This window comes from Eutrema salsugineum, unplaced genomic scaffold (genome assembly GCF_000478725.1).
Source record: "Eutrema salsugineum unplaced genomic scaffold, Eutsalg1_0 scaffold_1, whole genome shotgun sequence".
NCBI classification, from domain to species: Eukaryota; Viridiplantae; Streptophyta; class Magnoliopsida; order Brassicales; family Brassicaceae; genus Eutrema; species Eutrema salsugineum.
In genome coordinates, this window is record NW_006256909.1 from 2722169 (window position 1) to 2735681 (window position 13513).

The following is a 13513-nucleotide window of genomic DNA, read 5'->3' on the forward strand; positions in this document are numbered from 1 at the left end:
CCTATTCTATGTTCTATGTATTAACAATAACTACTTTCAAATATATTTACTTACGACACTTGATGATTAGAAAGAATAAAACAATATAATATCCAAAATAATTTATAGAATGGTTAGTTACATACTTCTGAATAATTTTGCTAATTACTTTTTAATATTTGGCAGTAAAAGATGTACATCTATTTTTCAGCTAATCTAGATCAGCACGAATATCGAAAAATTATGATCAATGAGTAATTCAAGTAGACAGTTGAATGCATCTAACTCTAAGTCAGAGTAGTTAACATATCTTTGCGAAGAAAAAAAAAAACTTCTCGTAGAATGTAAAGAGGGCAATAACAAATTGTAAAATTAGGAAAGAAAAACGGGATGCATGTGTTGGTTAATTCCAAATCTGCCGCAAATATTGGATTTGTGCCGGTAACGTTGCGTTGACCTTATGTTCCTCACAAGTTTTGTTCATAAGTTACATCAAATTCTGTTTCACTCCATTAAATCACTCCCCATTCATTGCTTTTAAAACTTCACAATGACTAAAAGTAGTGTTTGGCGAAGATTGGTTACTTGCTTATCCTCCCTAAAGTTCTACTTGAACATCTTGTGCCTCGTTGCCACTCTTTTTGTTCTTCTCCAGATCTCTTCATTTCAAATTACTCAACATTCACTTTCACTCCCTCCTGCACTTTTGACATATCTTAAACACCAACAACAACCTGAACCAATATCTCATAACGAGACGGCTTACTTGGTGGAGAAGCTACGTGAATCGGTGACATTCCTTCCTCTCAAGGACAACCGTTTTGCAAACAAACCACTCGAGGGACATACTTGGTTCATGAGCTCTCTCTACGACAACCAAACCAAAGGCGAGGCTCAGTATCAAGAATTTCCTTCGGATTCATCGAAAGGAAGACTTTTGTGCTTGAAAGGTGTTGATGAGCATGATGGGTCATGGAACTACTACGCCATGGCTTGGCCTGAAGCTCTTCCGGTCAACGCCATTCTCCAGGAAGGCTTGACGTTTGTTTCTTATAACCAATACGATTACGGTAACTTGTGGCATGGACTAACTGCAGTAGTCCCGTTTGTTGCGTGGAGCTTAAGAAACCAATGCGAAAAGCCTCAAAGATGGGTTTTATACCACTGGGGAGAGCTAAGATTTGGGATGGGGAATTGGTTGAGTGAGATCATCACAGCGACTTACGGTCGAGAACCAGAATATTTACGGTTTGTTGATGAGAACAGGCCGGTTTGCTTCGAGAAGGCGGTTGTTATGAGACACAATGAAGGTGGAATGTCAAAGGAGAGAAGAATTGAAGTTTTTGATCACATTAGATGCAAAGCGAGAAACTACTGTAACATCAGCTCATCGGAGACACCAAAACCGAGAATCGGTATGACTTTGTTATTGAGAACCGGAGCCAGATCTTTCAAAAACGAGTCAACGGTGATCGAAGTGTTTAAGAGAGAGTGTGAGAGAGTAGATGGGTGTGAGTTAAATGTTTCCTATTCGAATAATCTAACATTTTGTGAACAAGTGGAGCTGATGAAGAAGACAGATGTGTTAGTATCACCACACGGTGCACAGCTCACTAACTTGTTTCTAATGGATAAAAACAGTAGTGTGATGGAGTTTTTCCCCAAAGGATGGCTTAAGCTCGCTGGGGTTGGTCAGCTTGTGTTCCAATGGGGAGCTAATTGGTCAGGAATGAGACACGAAGGCACGTGGCATGATCCTGTTGGGGAAATATGTCAGTTTGCTGATACTGATAGGCGATGTATGTCGGTCTATAAGAATGCTATGATAGGATACAATGAGACTTATTTTGGCGAGTGGGCGAGAAGCGTTTTGGGTAAGTTTAGCATAAGAAATATGGAAAAGATATCTGAACAGAACCACAGTTATGATGTATGTCTTCGATGTTGATAGGATTTAAAGGCACTTTTTGTTGCATGGTCATGTCTATCTCTTATTAATATGTTTTGTTGAGTCAACAACAAACATATCTTCAAACGAATAGCAACAGAGTAGTAACAATATAAACCGTTTCCTATTCTTAATAACGAAACCATAAGGTGAAATCTATTAAAAGTAAAAAAGAGTCAAATGAAATACAAACGGTACTCGTTATCTCTTTTTGAGTTTGCTCCTATATAAACCCAAATCCATCAGAGAAGGAAACAATCAAATATTTGAAAAAGCAAAATGGCTTCATCTAAAGTCTTCTTAGTCGCTTCTCTCCTCGTGGCTCTGATGTTCTCTTCCATGATCGCTTCAAGCTTCGCGAAGAAAACAATAAAGCCCAAATTTTTTAGACACCATCATTTCCCAAGACCCGGTTTTCCTCAGTTTCCAAGACCCGGATTTCCAACCAATCCCATGCCATTCCCACAATTCCCAAAACCCGGTTTTCCTCAGTTTCCCGGGCAAGGTCTTCCAAACAATCCCATGCCTTTCCCTCAGTTTCCCCGACCCGGTTTTCCGAGCAATCCAACACCGGGTTTTCCTCAATTTCCGGGGCAAGGTTTTCCAAAATTACCTTCTCCTTTGCCTCAAATTCCCGTTTCCCCTTCTTTCCCTCCCGCAACGCCTGGATCGCCCTCCGGAAACGTCTTGCCGCTTCCATCCATCACTGCTCCGCCGACTCTCCCCACAACACCGATTTCCAGCCCTTGAGTTATCTCCTCCAAACTTAAACTCTATGTTTCAAGTATTGTAACCAAACTCTTTGGCATATGTGAAGATTATCATCAACACAAGCTAACTGAATATATATATATATTGGTGGCTATATGTGAAGATTATCATCAACATAAGCTAACTGAATATGTATTGGTGGCTATAGGATTGATGTGTATTGACTGTAACATTACTCAGAATTTAATTTGTAACTATATGATAAATGAATAAGATTGAGCGATCTGGTATTGCAATGTCGATCAGGTTAATATAATCCCATTCATCATAAATTGGGTTTAAATCTGTTGGTGTATTAAAGTTTTTTCTTTATCTCTGTTTTGTATGGCTCTGAACTCATTACAATGGACAAAAATGATTGTGTCAAGGAAACCAAAAGAAGAAACATATAACTTCACAAAGTCACAAACCATTCATGATAAAACGTTAGTCCCTTAAGGTATCTCCCAAAGTTTTAACCGCAATGAGAAGTAGAATTAGAAAACGATTTCAACACACAACTGCAACAAAAACACATGAGATGATCCCATTTCATAGGGGTCTCTGATGGTTCTCAAAATTATGAAAGAAAACCCAATGAAGATTGAGATGGGTCATTAGTCATCACCAAACTGATCGGTTTTTAACAGCAATCCCACTGCCTTCTTTCTTACCTCTGCTTCCTTCATAATCAACCGTCCACTTCTCAAATGTACAGTTTACAAAATCATAGTAACCGCCATGGAGAGACAGTGATCCCTTCCGCACTTTTTCTTCTATCCACGGATAACCAAGCAGCTTTTCTAATGAATGGTTTATTGACGCCTGCACAGTTATAACATAATATATTGAGTTCATCGATTAACAGAAGATATACGTTTACACTGATTTATCAATAGACATCACCTTTTCACAATGTTGGCACTGGTGATCAAAATGGAGGCTTGAAGCAACAGCTTTTGTACTTTCCTTTGCCTTTTTTCCCGTAATTACCCAGTTTTGTATGAAACTACTGTTAACAGGAAAATTCGATATGGCGAAGATCAATAAACGTTTTTTCTTTTCTTGATAGAATGAAAAAAGAAGTGATTATAACCTGGAATCTGGTTCGCCTTTCATGCTCATTAAAGCTTGAATTCCTCCACAGCGGCTATGGCCAATGACTAAGATGTTCTCCACCTACATGTTTATCAATGACACAAGAATCATAATGATTGTATACATAAAAATGTGTCTACAAATTGTGTTTTTCCGGTGCCTTAAAGATTTGAAATTTTTTTTCCCTAGTGGTTCAAGTTCTTTATAAGTGAGTCAAAAGAACCAACTCTTCAAAACGCCGACATAAATGACATGCATGTGTTTTATTTTAGAGGTGTGTGTATCTTAGAAAAACTGTAAGAAATAACATAGACACTTACATTAAGAAAGTTCACCGAGAACTCGAGAGCAGCTTTTGTTTCTGTAGGTCCAGACTGCAACAGGCAAATGCAACTAAATCAAATGTGAACCAGCCCGTAATACAAAAATTGGCAGTCTACTCTAATTTGTATACCTCATATGAAGGTACTAGATTTGCAATATTACGAACAGTGAATGCTTCACCCGGTTGAAATCCCAGGACAGCAGAAGGACAGACCCTAGAGTCTGCACAAGCAATCACCAGAAACTGTTGCTTACACTGTTAGCATCATTTTTAAACCACAGAGAACAACATCTCAAGCCATCCATGAATAATAAGATTTTTGTTAAGTGTAAAGCTACCTTTGGAGCTTGAGCATCTGCCAGATTTTTGAAGTGTTCTAAGTTATCCCTGCTCAAGAGTATTATCATGAGGTTAGGTAACAGAAAGGCCATCAACTATTTCCATTAAAAATAGAAAAAAAGAAGAAAAAAGAAAAGCAAAAGACTGAGGCAATTGGTTCTCTGTCACTTACATGTACTTATGCTTCTTAAAGGCGAGGAACCGGTGTTTCATGTCGTCAAATACATCAGTGTTATTTTCTCTATCAATTGTAACATCATAGGTACGGTCATTAGCTTCCTGAGTCAGTCCAGGTGTCTTTCCTGAAGCCATCAGTTGCAAGTTCACAGATTTTCTTCTGCAAACACCACATTAATAAACTAAATCTTCACATTTTTTTTCATGATACAGAGATTTTGCCATTTGAAGCATAAAAAAACAAACCGTGTTTGTATATCTTAAAAAAGGCAAACTACTTATATAACCAAAGAAACGAAACATAATGTTTGAGTAATCAGATAAATCTACAATCTCTCAAATGAGTATCCTAACTGTATCAAACTGAAAAATCACTAAAGCCCGGAAATTACCTAGAAGAAGTGGGAAATCTCAAATGGGTTTTCTTTAAACTGTCCTTGGAACTGAAGATCTGAATCAAAATGCAGGAGAAAAAACAAACCGACGATCAAATATTTCGTCGAAGAAAGAGAGAGAAGGGGGAGACTTGGCACATACCGATTGGTTTTGGAGATGAATGAGAGACGTGGAAGAAGAATGATCATGGGAGATAGAGAAGTGCGTGGGAGAGGCAGCCATGAAAGAGGTTGTAGAAAGGAAAAAGTTGGTGGAGTTGGGTATTTCGAATCTGGAACAACAAGGGACAAGGCATCTGAAGAGCATTCATCTGAAAGAGAAAGAGGCCTTTAAAAAAAAAATTAAAGAAGTGGATGTGGATGCATTTCTCCAACAAAGACGGAGAAACCAAAGTTTTTGTGTCGTGTCAGTTTTGGACCCCACAGTCAAATTCTTTTCTTTTATTTTAGCTCAAATTTGGTATAATATTTTGTCTCGAAATCAAATTCTTTTTTTTTTTGGTCAAATCTCGAAATCAAATTCTTAATTTTAAGGATTAACATGATTAATTTCAGGGAAACTAGCTATCATCAAAGAGATTCATAACTTGAAGTAAGCAAAAAGTAATTTAATAAGTTGCTAACTTACTACTATTTTAGTATTTAGCAATGAAACAAATGAAATCCCTTTCCTAACTTGTTCATTTTGTGTGTCATTTTCAATTTTTTTCCAAAAAAAACAGCGCGAAGTTAACACGAGGAGAAAGAAACAGCATGATTTGTAAACAGATGACAAAATAAAATAATTCCCAAATTTCACATAAGAAACCCTAATTTTCGTGGATACAGAGTGAACTGTGGACAGGAAAACATCAATCAAACCATCAATTGAAAGAATTCGGATGTACAGAGAGCTTAAAACCAAACCCCTACTTTAACATGGGTCTGAAGTCTGAACTAAATGGGGAAAGAAGAAGATTTCTCCTTGAAAAAGTGAATATCTGTGAACAGTTATCGGGACATCGAAGAAGAAGAGTTACCTGGCTGAAGGACTAGCCGGTGAAGTGAAGGATTCCTTCAGGAGAAAGTTTGGTGGAAAAGTTATCGCCTTCACGGTGAAGAAGGCAATCATCAATAATATCGATGAAGAAGATGAGTTTCCTTTTTTTCTTCTTCTTATTTTTCATAGTACTTACTGAACTAACGGAGACTTAACGGCAGCGTTAAGTAGGGGCTGTTTTGCTAAGTGAAGATCAGGGTTTTGAAATTCGACATAGAAAAACAGAGTTCATGGTCCTTTAGTTTTGATTACAGATTTGAATTTCTATAAATCTATCAACATAAAACGCAGTTGAATTTGTGTTTAAGTATATAATCTAAGATATACAATAGTAGTTGAAAACGATAAAAAAAGAGTAACATTCAAAATGAACCTTTTGATGTATTTTATACTTATTGTCTGAAGCAGAGGGCAGAAGCTGTAAGAACTCTTTTAACTTGACAAGAGTAGCAGCTTTTTGATGAACAAAATTCACAATCATTCACTTTTATACATGTCTATAAACTATATATCTTTCGGGTTTGATTTGATTGTTTCTTTTTCTCATTTTGACCATCATCTTCAAGAAACCTAATGGGGAAGTCTTTCTTTTATCCATAGCAACGAAGCCTAGTACTACTTACCATTGTAAGAGATAGATCTCTTTAAGAAACTTGACCTCCCAACAATGGAAGATCCAATATTACCTCTCTTGACCACCTTCTCTCTTCCTCTACCACCAATAACTTCACTTACCCTTAAACCCGATAACGAATCTAACGACACTGATCGTCTCACTCGCTGCTGCGTCTCATCTGCTTCGCCGTTCCTAACAAACCCATCTGCTTCTTCCTCCTGATCTCTCTCTGTTTCTTCATCGATTTCTCCGTTTTCCTCTGGAATCCTCACAAGCATCTCCCCTTGACTCTCACTAGCATCATCATTTACCGTGTTGGTCACGACAATAGGAGCACGACAAAGCGGGCAATTGGTGTGTGATCTAAGCCAAGTATCAATACAAGAAAGATGAAAAGCATGTCTACACTTTGGTAACAATCTAAGCGTCTCTTCTTCTTCGAATTCGCTTAAACAAACCGAACAATCCGTTCCTTCCACGATACCGTCTCTTTTGCTATACTTGCACACTTTGATCGAACTTATAACCGTTGGATTCAAACCAATGGTTTTGATATGCCAAATCGGATGATCGACAATAACCGGTGATGGTCCATCAAAATCCCAGTTCCTAGCTTGCTCCATGCTCCATCTTCTTGATATAGCTATTGATCTTCTCCTGTTGTACCACTTGAAACAGAGTAGGAGTAAAGTAAGGAGAAACAGAGTTGTGATGATAGACAAAGCCGAGATGAGTAAGAACTTCTTTAGGTTATCGTCCAGGTCGTGGTGGATCTCTGGAGGTGGAGTGGCTACGACGATCTCGCAGATGAGAGGACACTCGTGAAGACAAATTGACGAACAAGATCCTACATCTTTTAACTCTTCGATGCAACTCAAGTTACATAACGAGTCCGATGAGGTTTCTTTGCTCATCTCCTCCGACATAAATCTGTGGAAGAATCTCATGATTGTAGCTTCAAGATCATCAACAAGCTAGAGAGATAGAGAGAGAGAGAGAGGGAAAAATAGAAGAGAAGACAGATGAAAAGTCTTCGTCTTTGTTATCTCTTTTGCATCATGTCTTTAGAATCATAAGTTTGGTCAACAAAAGTAGGTTGACGGTATCCATCATCTACATTTCACGGAGATAATTAATTTTTATTATGTTACCGTTTTTGAAAGTATTAATGTTTTTGAAATGTATTTAGACGAAAAAAAACAACAAAAACAAATGAAAGAAATTTCAGACTGAAAATATATGTCTAATCGTTATAAATATTGGTAAGAAACAAAAAAACAAGCATATCACACACACACCAAGTCGGTCTAATATAAAATTGCATTGATTAGGTTGTGGCAGGGTTAGGGGTAGTTGTTGACTTTATCGGCGTGGTGTGTGGTTTTTGGTATAATGAGGCTGATTATTAAGAACTTGGCAAAGTGGTTTTGACTAAAATGGTTGAAGTGAACAAACTTTTCTATATAGAAAAGTGGCGTATTCTCAGCATGTCCCACCATGCAATTTGCACTTCACAGACTAGACGTTGTTTTTGTGATGTTACACGCTTAAAGCTAGCTATTATATGCTTATTTGTCACAGTATATTTATTATATAGGACTTTATTGATTTTAAATTCGTTAAAAAAAGCAGATATGTATATAGAACTTTATTGTGTCTAAATGATTTATGAAAAAACCAGTATTGTCTAAAATTTGAAAAAATTTCTTGTTTAGTAAAATAAAATGGTATCAAAGGAAATCTAAAATTGTTTCCGCTGATGTAAGAGCAATTGTGAGACACAGTGATCTGTTTCTTTCTGGGTCATTATTAACACAAATCATATTGTCATGTAAAGTTATTTGAGATTATTGAGTCAAGATTCTTTATGGTATAGTATATAGGAGTATTTTTGTTCGGCTTAACACTCCGGTTTGGTTTGGTCAAGTCTACATAGATATAAAAAACCCATGGGCCATATTAATTTCAAAATTTATGAAATTTGCTTAAAGCTGATGAATGTTATGTGAGAACAATGGTTCCAATTTCAAGCTTTGGTGGAACTAGGCGGAAATTCGAATAATAGATCAATACAAAAATGAGAGATCTAAAATCTAACGGTGGTTGGACCAAAGCAGCTAAGCCCAATAGCTTTCTCAAAGGATGTGGTCTTGGCCTGTTTGGATCTGATGAAATCAGCCGAAGAAGAAGAAGAAGACGCAGGAGGAGGAGGAAGAGGAGAGGGACGAGATGGGACAGTAATGGTACGGACGCGAGCCATGGCTTCTTTGTTAAGTAAACGGAGAGGGTAATTCCAACGAGCAACGCCTTGGTCCTTTAGCACTTCCACCACCGCGATCGCCGTCGCCACCGCCCACGAAGCTTGCTTTCCGGCGTTCATCTCTCTCTAGATCTCTTTCGCGCTTTTTCTAAATCTCTCTTAACAATGTGTTTGATCTTTGGAATTAGCTATATACATGTGATTGGACTTTGCGTTGATTGGGTTTATAAAGGTGAGAGTCAAGAAAGTGATAAAGAACGAAAACAAAAGGCTGTGTAGAAGCCGCAAGTATTTGTAACTTGGACGTGGTTTTGTTGCTAGGAAAAATTTTACCTGTGGGCTTGACTTTCACGTTTATTATTTACTTTTTCATTTTTTTGTTTCTTTTCTTTCGTTAATAATTCATGGTATGTTAATGTCATTACAATGGCTTACACTAAAGGAGCTAATATTTTATTTGCTCTAATAAACAGCCCATCATCATCATCATTATTTAATACACCAACAGTACATTTTATTAATTTTTATAGCAAATCCAAAGTCGTCTGTTGGTATCCTTCCTCTTTAAGCCGCTGGAACTGTGTAACCTAATATAACGATTCAAATCCAAATTATGATATATGTATGCTTGATAAATACGAAAACGAATAATAAGAAAGATAAGTATAAAGTACTTACTTCCACATTTGTAACCGGAGGGAATCTTCTTGCCGCAAGAACGAGCAACGTAAACCACTTTGTCCATATCAATATAGTTCGTAACATCTCTTGAAACGTAACGGCAAGCACAAGGTACGTCGATTGGACGGATTAAAGCACAACAAGACCGAGACGGCGGCGGAGAATTTGGTCCGGCGTTGCTGACGTAGCGTTGACACTCATTCATCAGTCCCGACAGGTTAGCTCCACAGACCTGAGCTGTCGCCACGTGGATATTGTCGGGACCGATCATCAAGAAAGCTATTGCAATGACCATTGTCCATATCATTCCACTTCCCATCTCTCTCTTCTTTTTTTGTCTTTTTTTCTTTTCTTTGTTAACGCTTTGTAATGAAGAAGTCTATGCTGTGAATATTTGGTCATACGATGATTTATATATATAGCATAACGTTAATGCTCTGCTCGGTTGTAGTGGAGAGCACCAGAGGAGGGAGTGCTCTATATTATTTGTTATTTAATTTTCAAATCTATTATAATGATTATGGTGAGTGATATTGTTGTTGGTGCGAATGTTTCGTGGCAGTTTTTGGAGGATGATCCACTTATTTAGTGGAGTAGCTGATCTTGTAGAAAGAATAAATTTTTGCTGCGAAATTTCTGTTTTCTCTTTACATGAGCGTTGTTAATTTAAAGATTGGTGACATAAATTTTAGGTTTTCAAACCATAAATATACACCACTCACGATTTTCTTTTTAGTTTACAAGCGTTAAGCAGAGTTAAAATGCTACCTGGACGAAGAAAATATACCAAATATAATTAAATGTGTTTACCTTGTAAACAATTTAGCTCAAATATTATAATTATTGTTTTAGATACTTTCCCAATATCCATGCTAATGATGTAACAAGTTCACAACCGGCACACAGACCAGTTTGACAAAAACCCTGACACACATTTGGCCTGATTAGGTTTGGTTCACCGGTTTACATTAAGCATACAAAGTTATGTCTCAAGCTTTCCCGGATATGCTAAAAGAAACAAGTGGTTTCTCTCTGTGCTTCTGAACAAGCGCTTCCAGAATCTTCGCCTTCTCACCATTTTTGAAATGTACTCTCCTTCCATGTCCTTCTATACAAAATCGCCATCAAAATCCAAAACCATATTAAATATAAAAAAATATAGGCACATAACAAAAATGCACTAACCTGGTATTAACCAGTTGAAATCCAGGTTGATCAGTCTTTCTACGTTCTTGAGCTGGAGGGGCACTGACATTACACCGAAAGCAATTATTATGTTTTATTAAACTATTATTCAAAAACATTTATCAAAAGAAGTTCAACAGATTGGTCTTTTACCTGAACCGTGATTGTACTGCTCGAAAATGCTCATTCCAGATTCAGACATTGTTACATGGTCTCCAGTGAATAATGCCTTGAGGGGTTTATGGAACAGGCACACTGATCCCTGTGATTTTGTACAAAGCTCTTATATCCCAAGATCATAGTGAAATTCTGTAATAACAAATATCAAACATTTGTTTTCATACTTACATCTGTATGACCAGGAGTGTGTATAAGCTCAATATCTTCATATAGGCTCCATGGTCCACTTCCTTCTAGCTTTAACTCCACATGAGAGGTCGAAGGTTCAACCTAACAACAATTGTCATTAAAGCTGGATCAAGTGACAAAATTATTTCTGTAGGTAGTTTTCTCACATTTATCCAACCACAGAATCGTTTTCTATCTTCTACAGAACATATAATCAGCCAAAGATGTTTGTAACTCCGCAAGCTTTTTCTCACAGGATCTAGATGTTGAAAATCTATCAAGAATGTGCGGAGAGTTTAGCAAGAGAGCTGATAGAAATTCAATGACATACATCTTCAGAATGCAGAATTCTGGTAGACTTGAAACGATCTGCCCATTTCTTGTGATCCGCAACATCATCCCTGAACAATAAAGTAGCTTATCTTTGTCAGAGAGACTACAAGAGAAAACATAAAGTTTCTCCTTTTGGTGTTATCAACTCTACCTGTGTGTCAAAAACATGTAGCGAACACCACCCATCTTCTCAATCTTTCCAGCAAGCTTCTCTACGTATCTAGGACTGCAGCGACCAACGAAACCTTGGAATATCAGTGGTGTCAAAATTAATTTACAAAACGAAGTATACCAAGAAAAATATTGCATCCTGAATGTAATAAGCTTCTGAACAAGAAAGGGAATAAGAATACATGATGCCTCCCAAGGACATATATCATACCTATCAACAAGTATATTTCCCTCATGATGAAGGATCAAGTAGGAAGTTGCTCCGTAAGATTTCTTGGAATGGAACCCACAATGAAAAACGCCCTGAGTATTACCCGCAGTTAAAGCAGGAAGCCAAACAGTAAACAACGTATAAGAACAGGGCAGTATTTCAGAATGAATTGTCAATGGAGCTTAATCAGCTAAGAAATTCAGATGATTGTACCCAAAAATTTTCAAAACCTGAAGACAAGATTTCAAAATAATTTCGAGGTATGCTCACAATTATCTAAGCAGAGTTAGTTAACTTGCTAATAAGTAACATCCATCCAAAAAAAGAAAGCTTAAGGAATGAGAAACTACAGGAAGTGTGTCTTTGTCCAATGCCAGTGGAAATGTCTCTTGAGCTTTCCCTATGTCAGTAGGTGGAGTTTCAGTGCGAATGGATCCCGTCGGACATGATAATAAGGCCTGAAAGAAACAAGGAACCATAAGTAATCAGGCCAACCTCACAGAATTTTGTTCATAAAAATTCCACGAAGAGATATTTTTTCATGAGAATAATTCTCAGACAAAAGTACATGAGATATATCTTGCACCCAAAGGTACCCATAAAAGCCATCAAAAGAAATAAAAAAAAATACTCAATGAAGTATCATCAGAGAGAAAACAGAACGAAAAAGGAAATTGAGGGCACCTGAAGAGCACTCAGCCTTTCCTCTTCACAGGTTGGTTGTTTAATAACTGCAGACATGTTGTCCACTTGGGTGAATACTTGCTGTGAAGAAAAAGCAGAAGAGGCTGTTTATGAATCGACTGAACCAATGTAAAAACGATATAAGTGAATTTCGTGTTCTAGACTTATGGCAGTGATCATATCAGAAGTAGTGTTGCCAAATACAAGCCAAATAAAAAAAGCTAACCAAGATCCAGAGTTATTATGTCCATGGAGGTCAAGACTAAGACATGGACTTCCCAATACCCAAAATGAAACATCCCCAACTACTTTAACCAAACTGACCCAAATGCTTAATGCTTTTACCCTACCAAATCAAATATCCATGGAGCTGTTCATCAATTTCAAGGACCACCAAAGGACCCACAAGACAAGAGACAGAGCAGAGAAAGTTAGAAACTTTACAGATTTCGAAGAGGAAAATCTTACCGGAACCATCCAACGACAGGTATCACAATCAATACAAGTATTGTCTGCGGAAATGGAATGAGAGAGAGAGAAAGAGAGTGTTATTGATCTCTCTTTATTTCGATTAGCTTAGAAACTAAAGTAGACAGATTTCATTTACCGACAAATATATCGCCCTCTACGTTCTGAACGCGTCGTCTGGGGTTCTCATGGCTTGTCACTTTAGCTGCTTTGATAGATCCAAAAGCTCTCCTTCCTGTTAAACCCGTCGAGATACAAGAGGAAGTTTTCGATGAAAAGTTTCGTTCCTGTGAGCGAAACTGATACGAGAACGAAGAAATCAAGGAGGAAGAAGCACAAGTCATGACTGTTGACTCTCGTTTCTTCTCTCTCTCTGATCTTGTGAAGTGTAGAAGAACAGTCGTAGACGCAACGCTTACTCTTCTTCTTCATTCTTCAACTTGGTGACAGACATTATGAAATAATCCAATTTTGACAAGACGACGACCCGGTTTAGCTCGTTTCTT

The 13513-nt window shown here is 37.5% G+C and overlaps 7 protein-coding genes across 9 annotated transcripts; 2 read left to right on the forward strand and 5 right to left on the reverse strand.

Moving 5' to 3' along the window:
• Positions 1-529: 529 nt before the first annotated feature.
• Positions 530-1927, forward strand: LOC18029273. Its single transcript, XM_006412275.1, has one exon. It carries the CDS (start codon positions 530-532, stop codon positions 1925-1927), a length of 1398 nt encoding a protein of 465 aa, XP_006412338.1.
• Positions 1928-2206: 279 nt separating this feature from the next.
• On the forward strand, positions 2207-2833 carry LOC18029274 (U1 small nuclear ribonucleoprotein C). Its single transcript, XM_006412276.2, has one exon. The coding sequence runs from the start codon at positions 2207-2209 to the stop codon at positions 2675-2677; it is 471 nt and encodes a 156-aa protein (XP_006412339.1). The 3' UTR covers positions 2678-2833.
• A 317-nt stretch (positions 2834-3150) lies between these two features.
• Positions 3151-6145, reverse strand: LOC18029275 (beta carbonic anhydrase 5, chloroplastic). 2 transcript variants are annotated; one of them, XM_006412277.2, is made up of 9 exons: positions 5154-5321; positions 5009-5067; positions 4612-4776; positions 4439-4487; positions 4230-4343; positions 4096-4149; positions 3774-3856; positions 3584-3689; positions 3151-3502 (listed from the first exon to the last, which is right to left on the reverse strand). In XM_006412277.2, exons 1-9 carry the CDS (start codon positions 5316-5318, stop codon positions 3302-3304), a joined length of 996 nt encoding a protein of 331 aa, XP_006412340.2. In that variant the 5' UTR covers positions 5319-5321; the 3' UTR covers positions 3151-3301. The 2 variants fall into 2 exon arrangements, with proteins under 2 accessions (XP_006412340.2, XP_006412341.1); XM_006412278.2 differs by lacking the exons at positions 5009-5067; positions 5154-5321 and adding an exon at positions 6031-6145.
• LOC18029276 (RING-H2 finger protein ATL52) lies at positions 5009-7779 on the reverse strand. Its single transcript, XM_024148906.1, is given in 4 exon segments — positions 5009-5067; positions 5154-5322; positions 6031-7661; positions 7663-7779. Coding segments are annotated over 2 exon segments (1113 nt in total). The 3' UTR covers positions 5009-5067; positions 5154-5322; positions 6031-6665.
• Positions 7780-8625: 846 nt separating this feature from the next.
• Positions 8626-9119, reverse strand: LOC112082213. Its single transcript, XM_024149627.1, has one exon. The coding sequence runs from the start codon at positions 9044-9046 to the stop codon at positions 8753-8755; it is 294 nt and encodes a 97-aa protein (XP_024005395.1). The 5' UTR covers positions 9047-9119; the 3' UTR covers positions 8626-8752.
• LOC18029277 lies at positions 8634-9995 on the reverse strand. Its single transcript, XM_006412280.2, has 2 exons — positions 9605-9995; positions 8634-9513 (listed from the first exon to the last, which is right to left on the reverse strand). Exons 1-2 carry the CDS (start codon positions 9924-9926, stop codon positions 9491-9493), a joined length of 345 nt encoding a protein of 114 aa, XP_006412343.1. The 5' UTR covers positions 9927-9995; the 3' UTR covers positions 8634-9490.
• A 434-nt stretch (positions 9996-10429) lies between these two features.
• On the reverse strand, positions 10430-13449 carry LOC18029278. Of its 2 annotated transcripts, none has more exons than XM_006412281.2 (11): positions 13147-13449; positions 13008-13051; positions 12540-12620; positions 12206-12313; positions 11856-11947; positions 11625-11699; positions 11472-11541; positions 11141-11242; positions 10946-11054; positions 10793-10855; positions 10430-10712 (listed from the first exon to the last, which is right to left on the reverse strand). In XM_006412281.2, exons 1-11 carry the CDS (start codon positions 13349-13351, stop codon positions 10597-10599), a joined length of 1065 nt encoding a protein of 354 aa, XP_006412344.1. In that variant the 5' UTR covers positions 13352-13449; the 3' UTR covers positions 10430-10596. The 2 variants fall into 2 exon arrangements, with proteins under 2 accessions (XP_006412344.1, XP_006412345.1); XM_006412282.2 differs by having other exon boundaries at positions 10430-10715.
• Between the last annotated feature and the right edge of the window lie 64 nt (positions 13450-13513).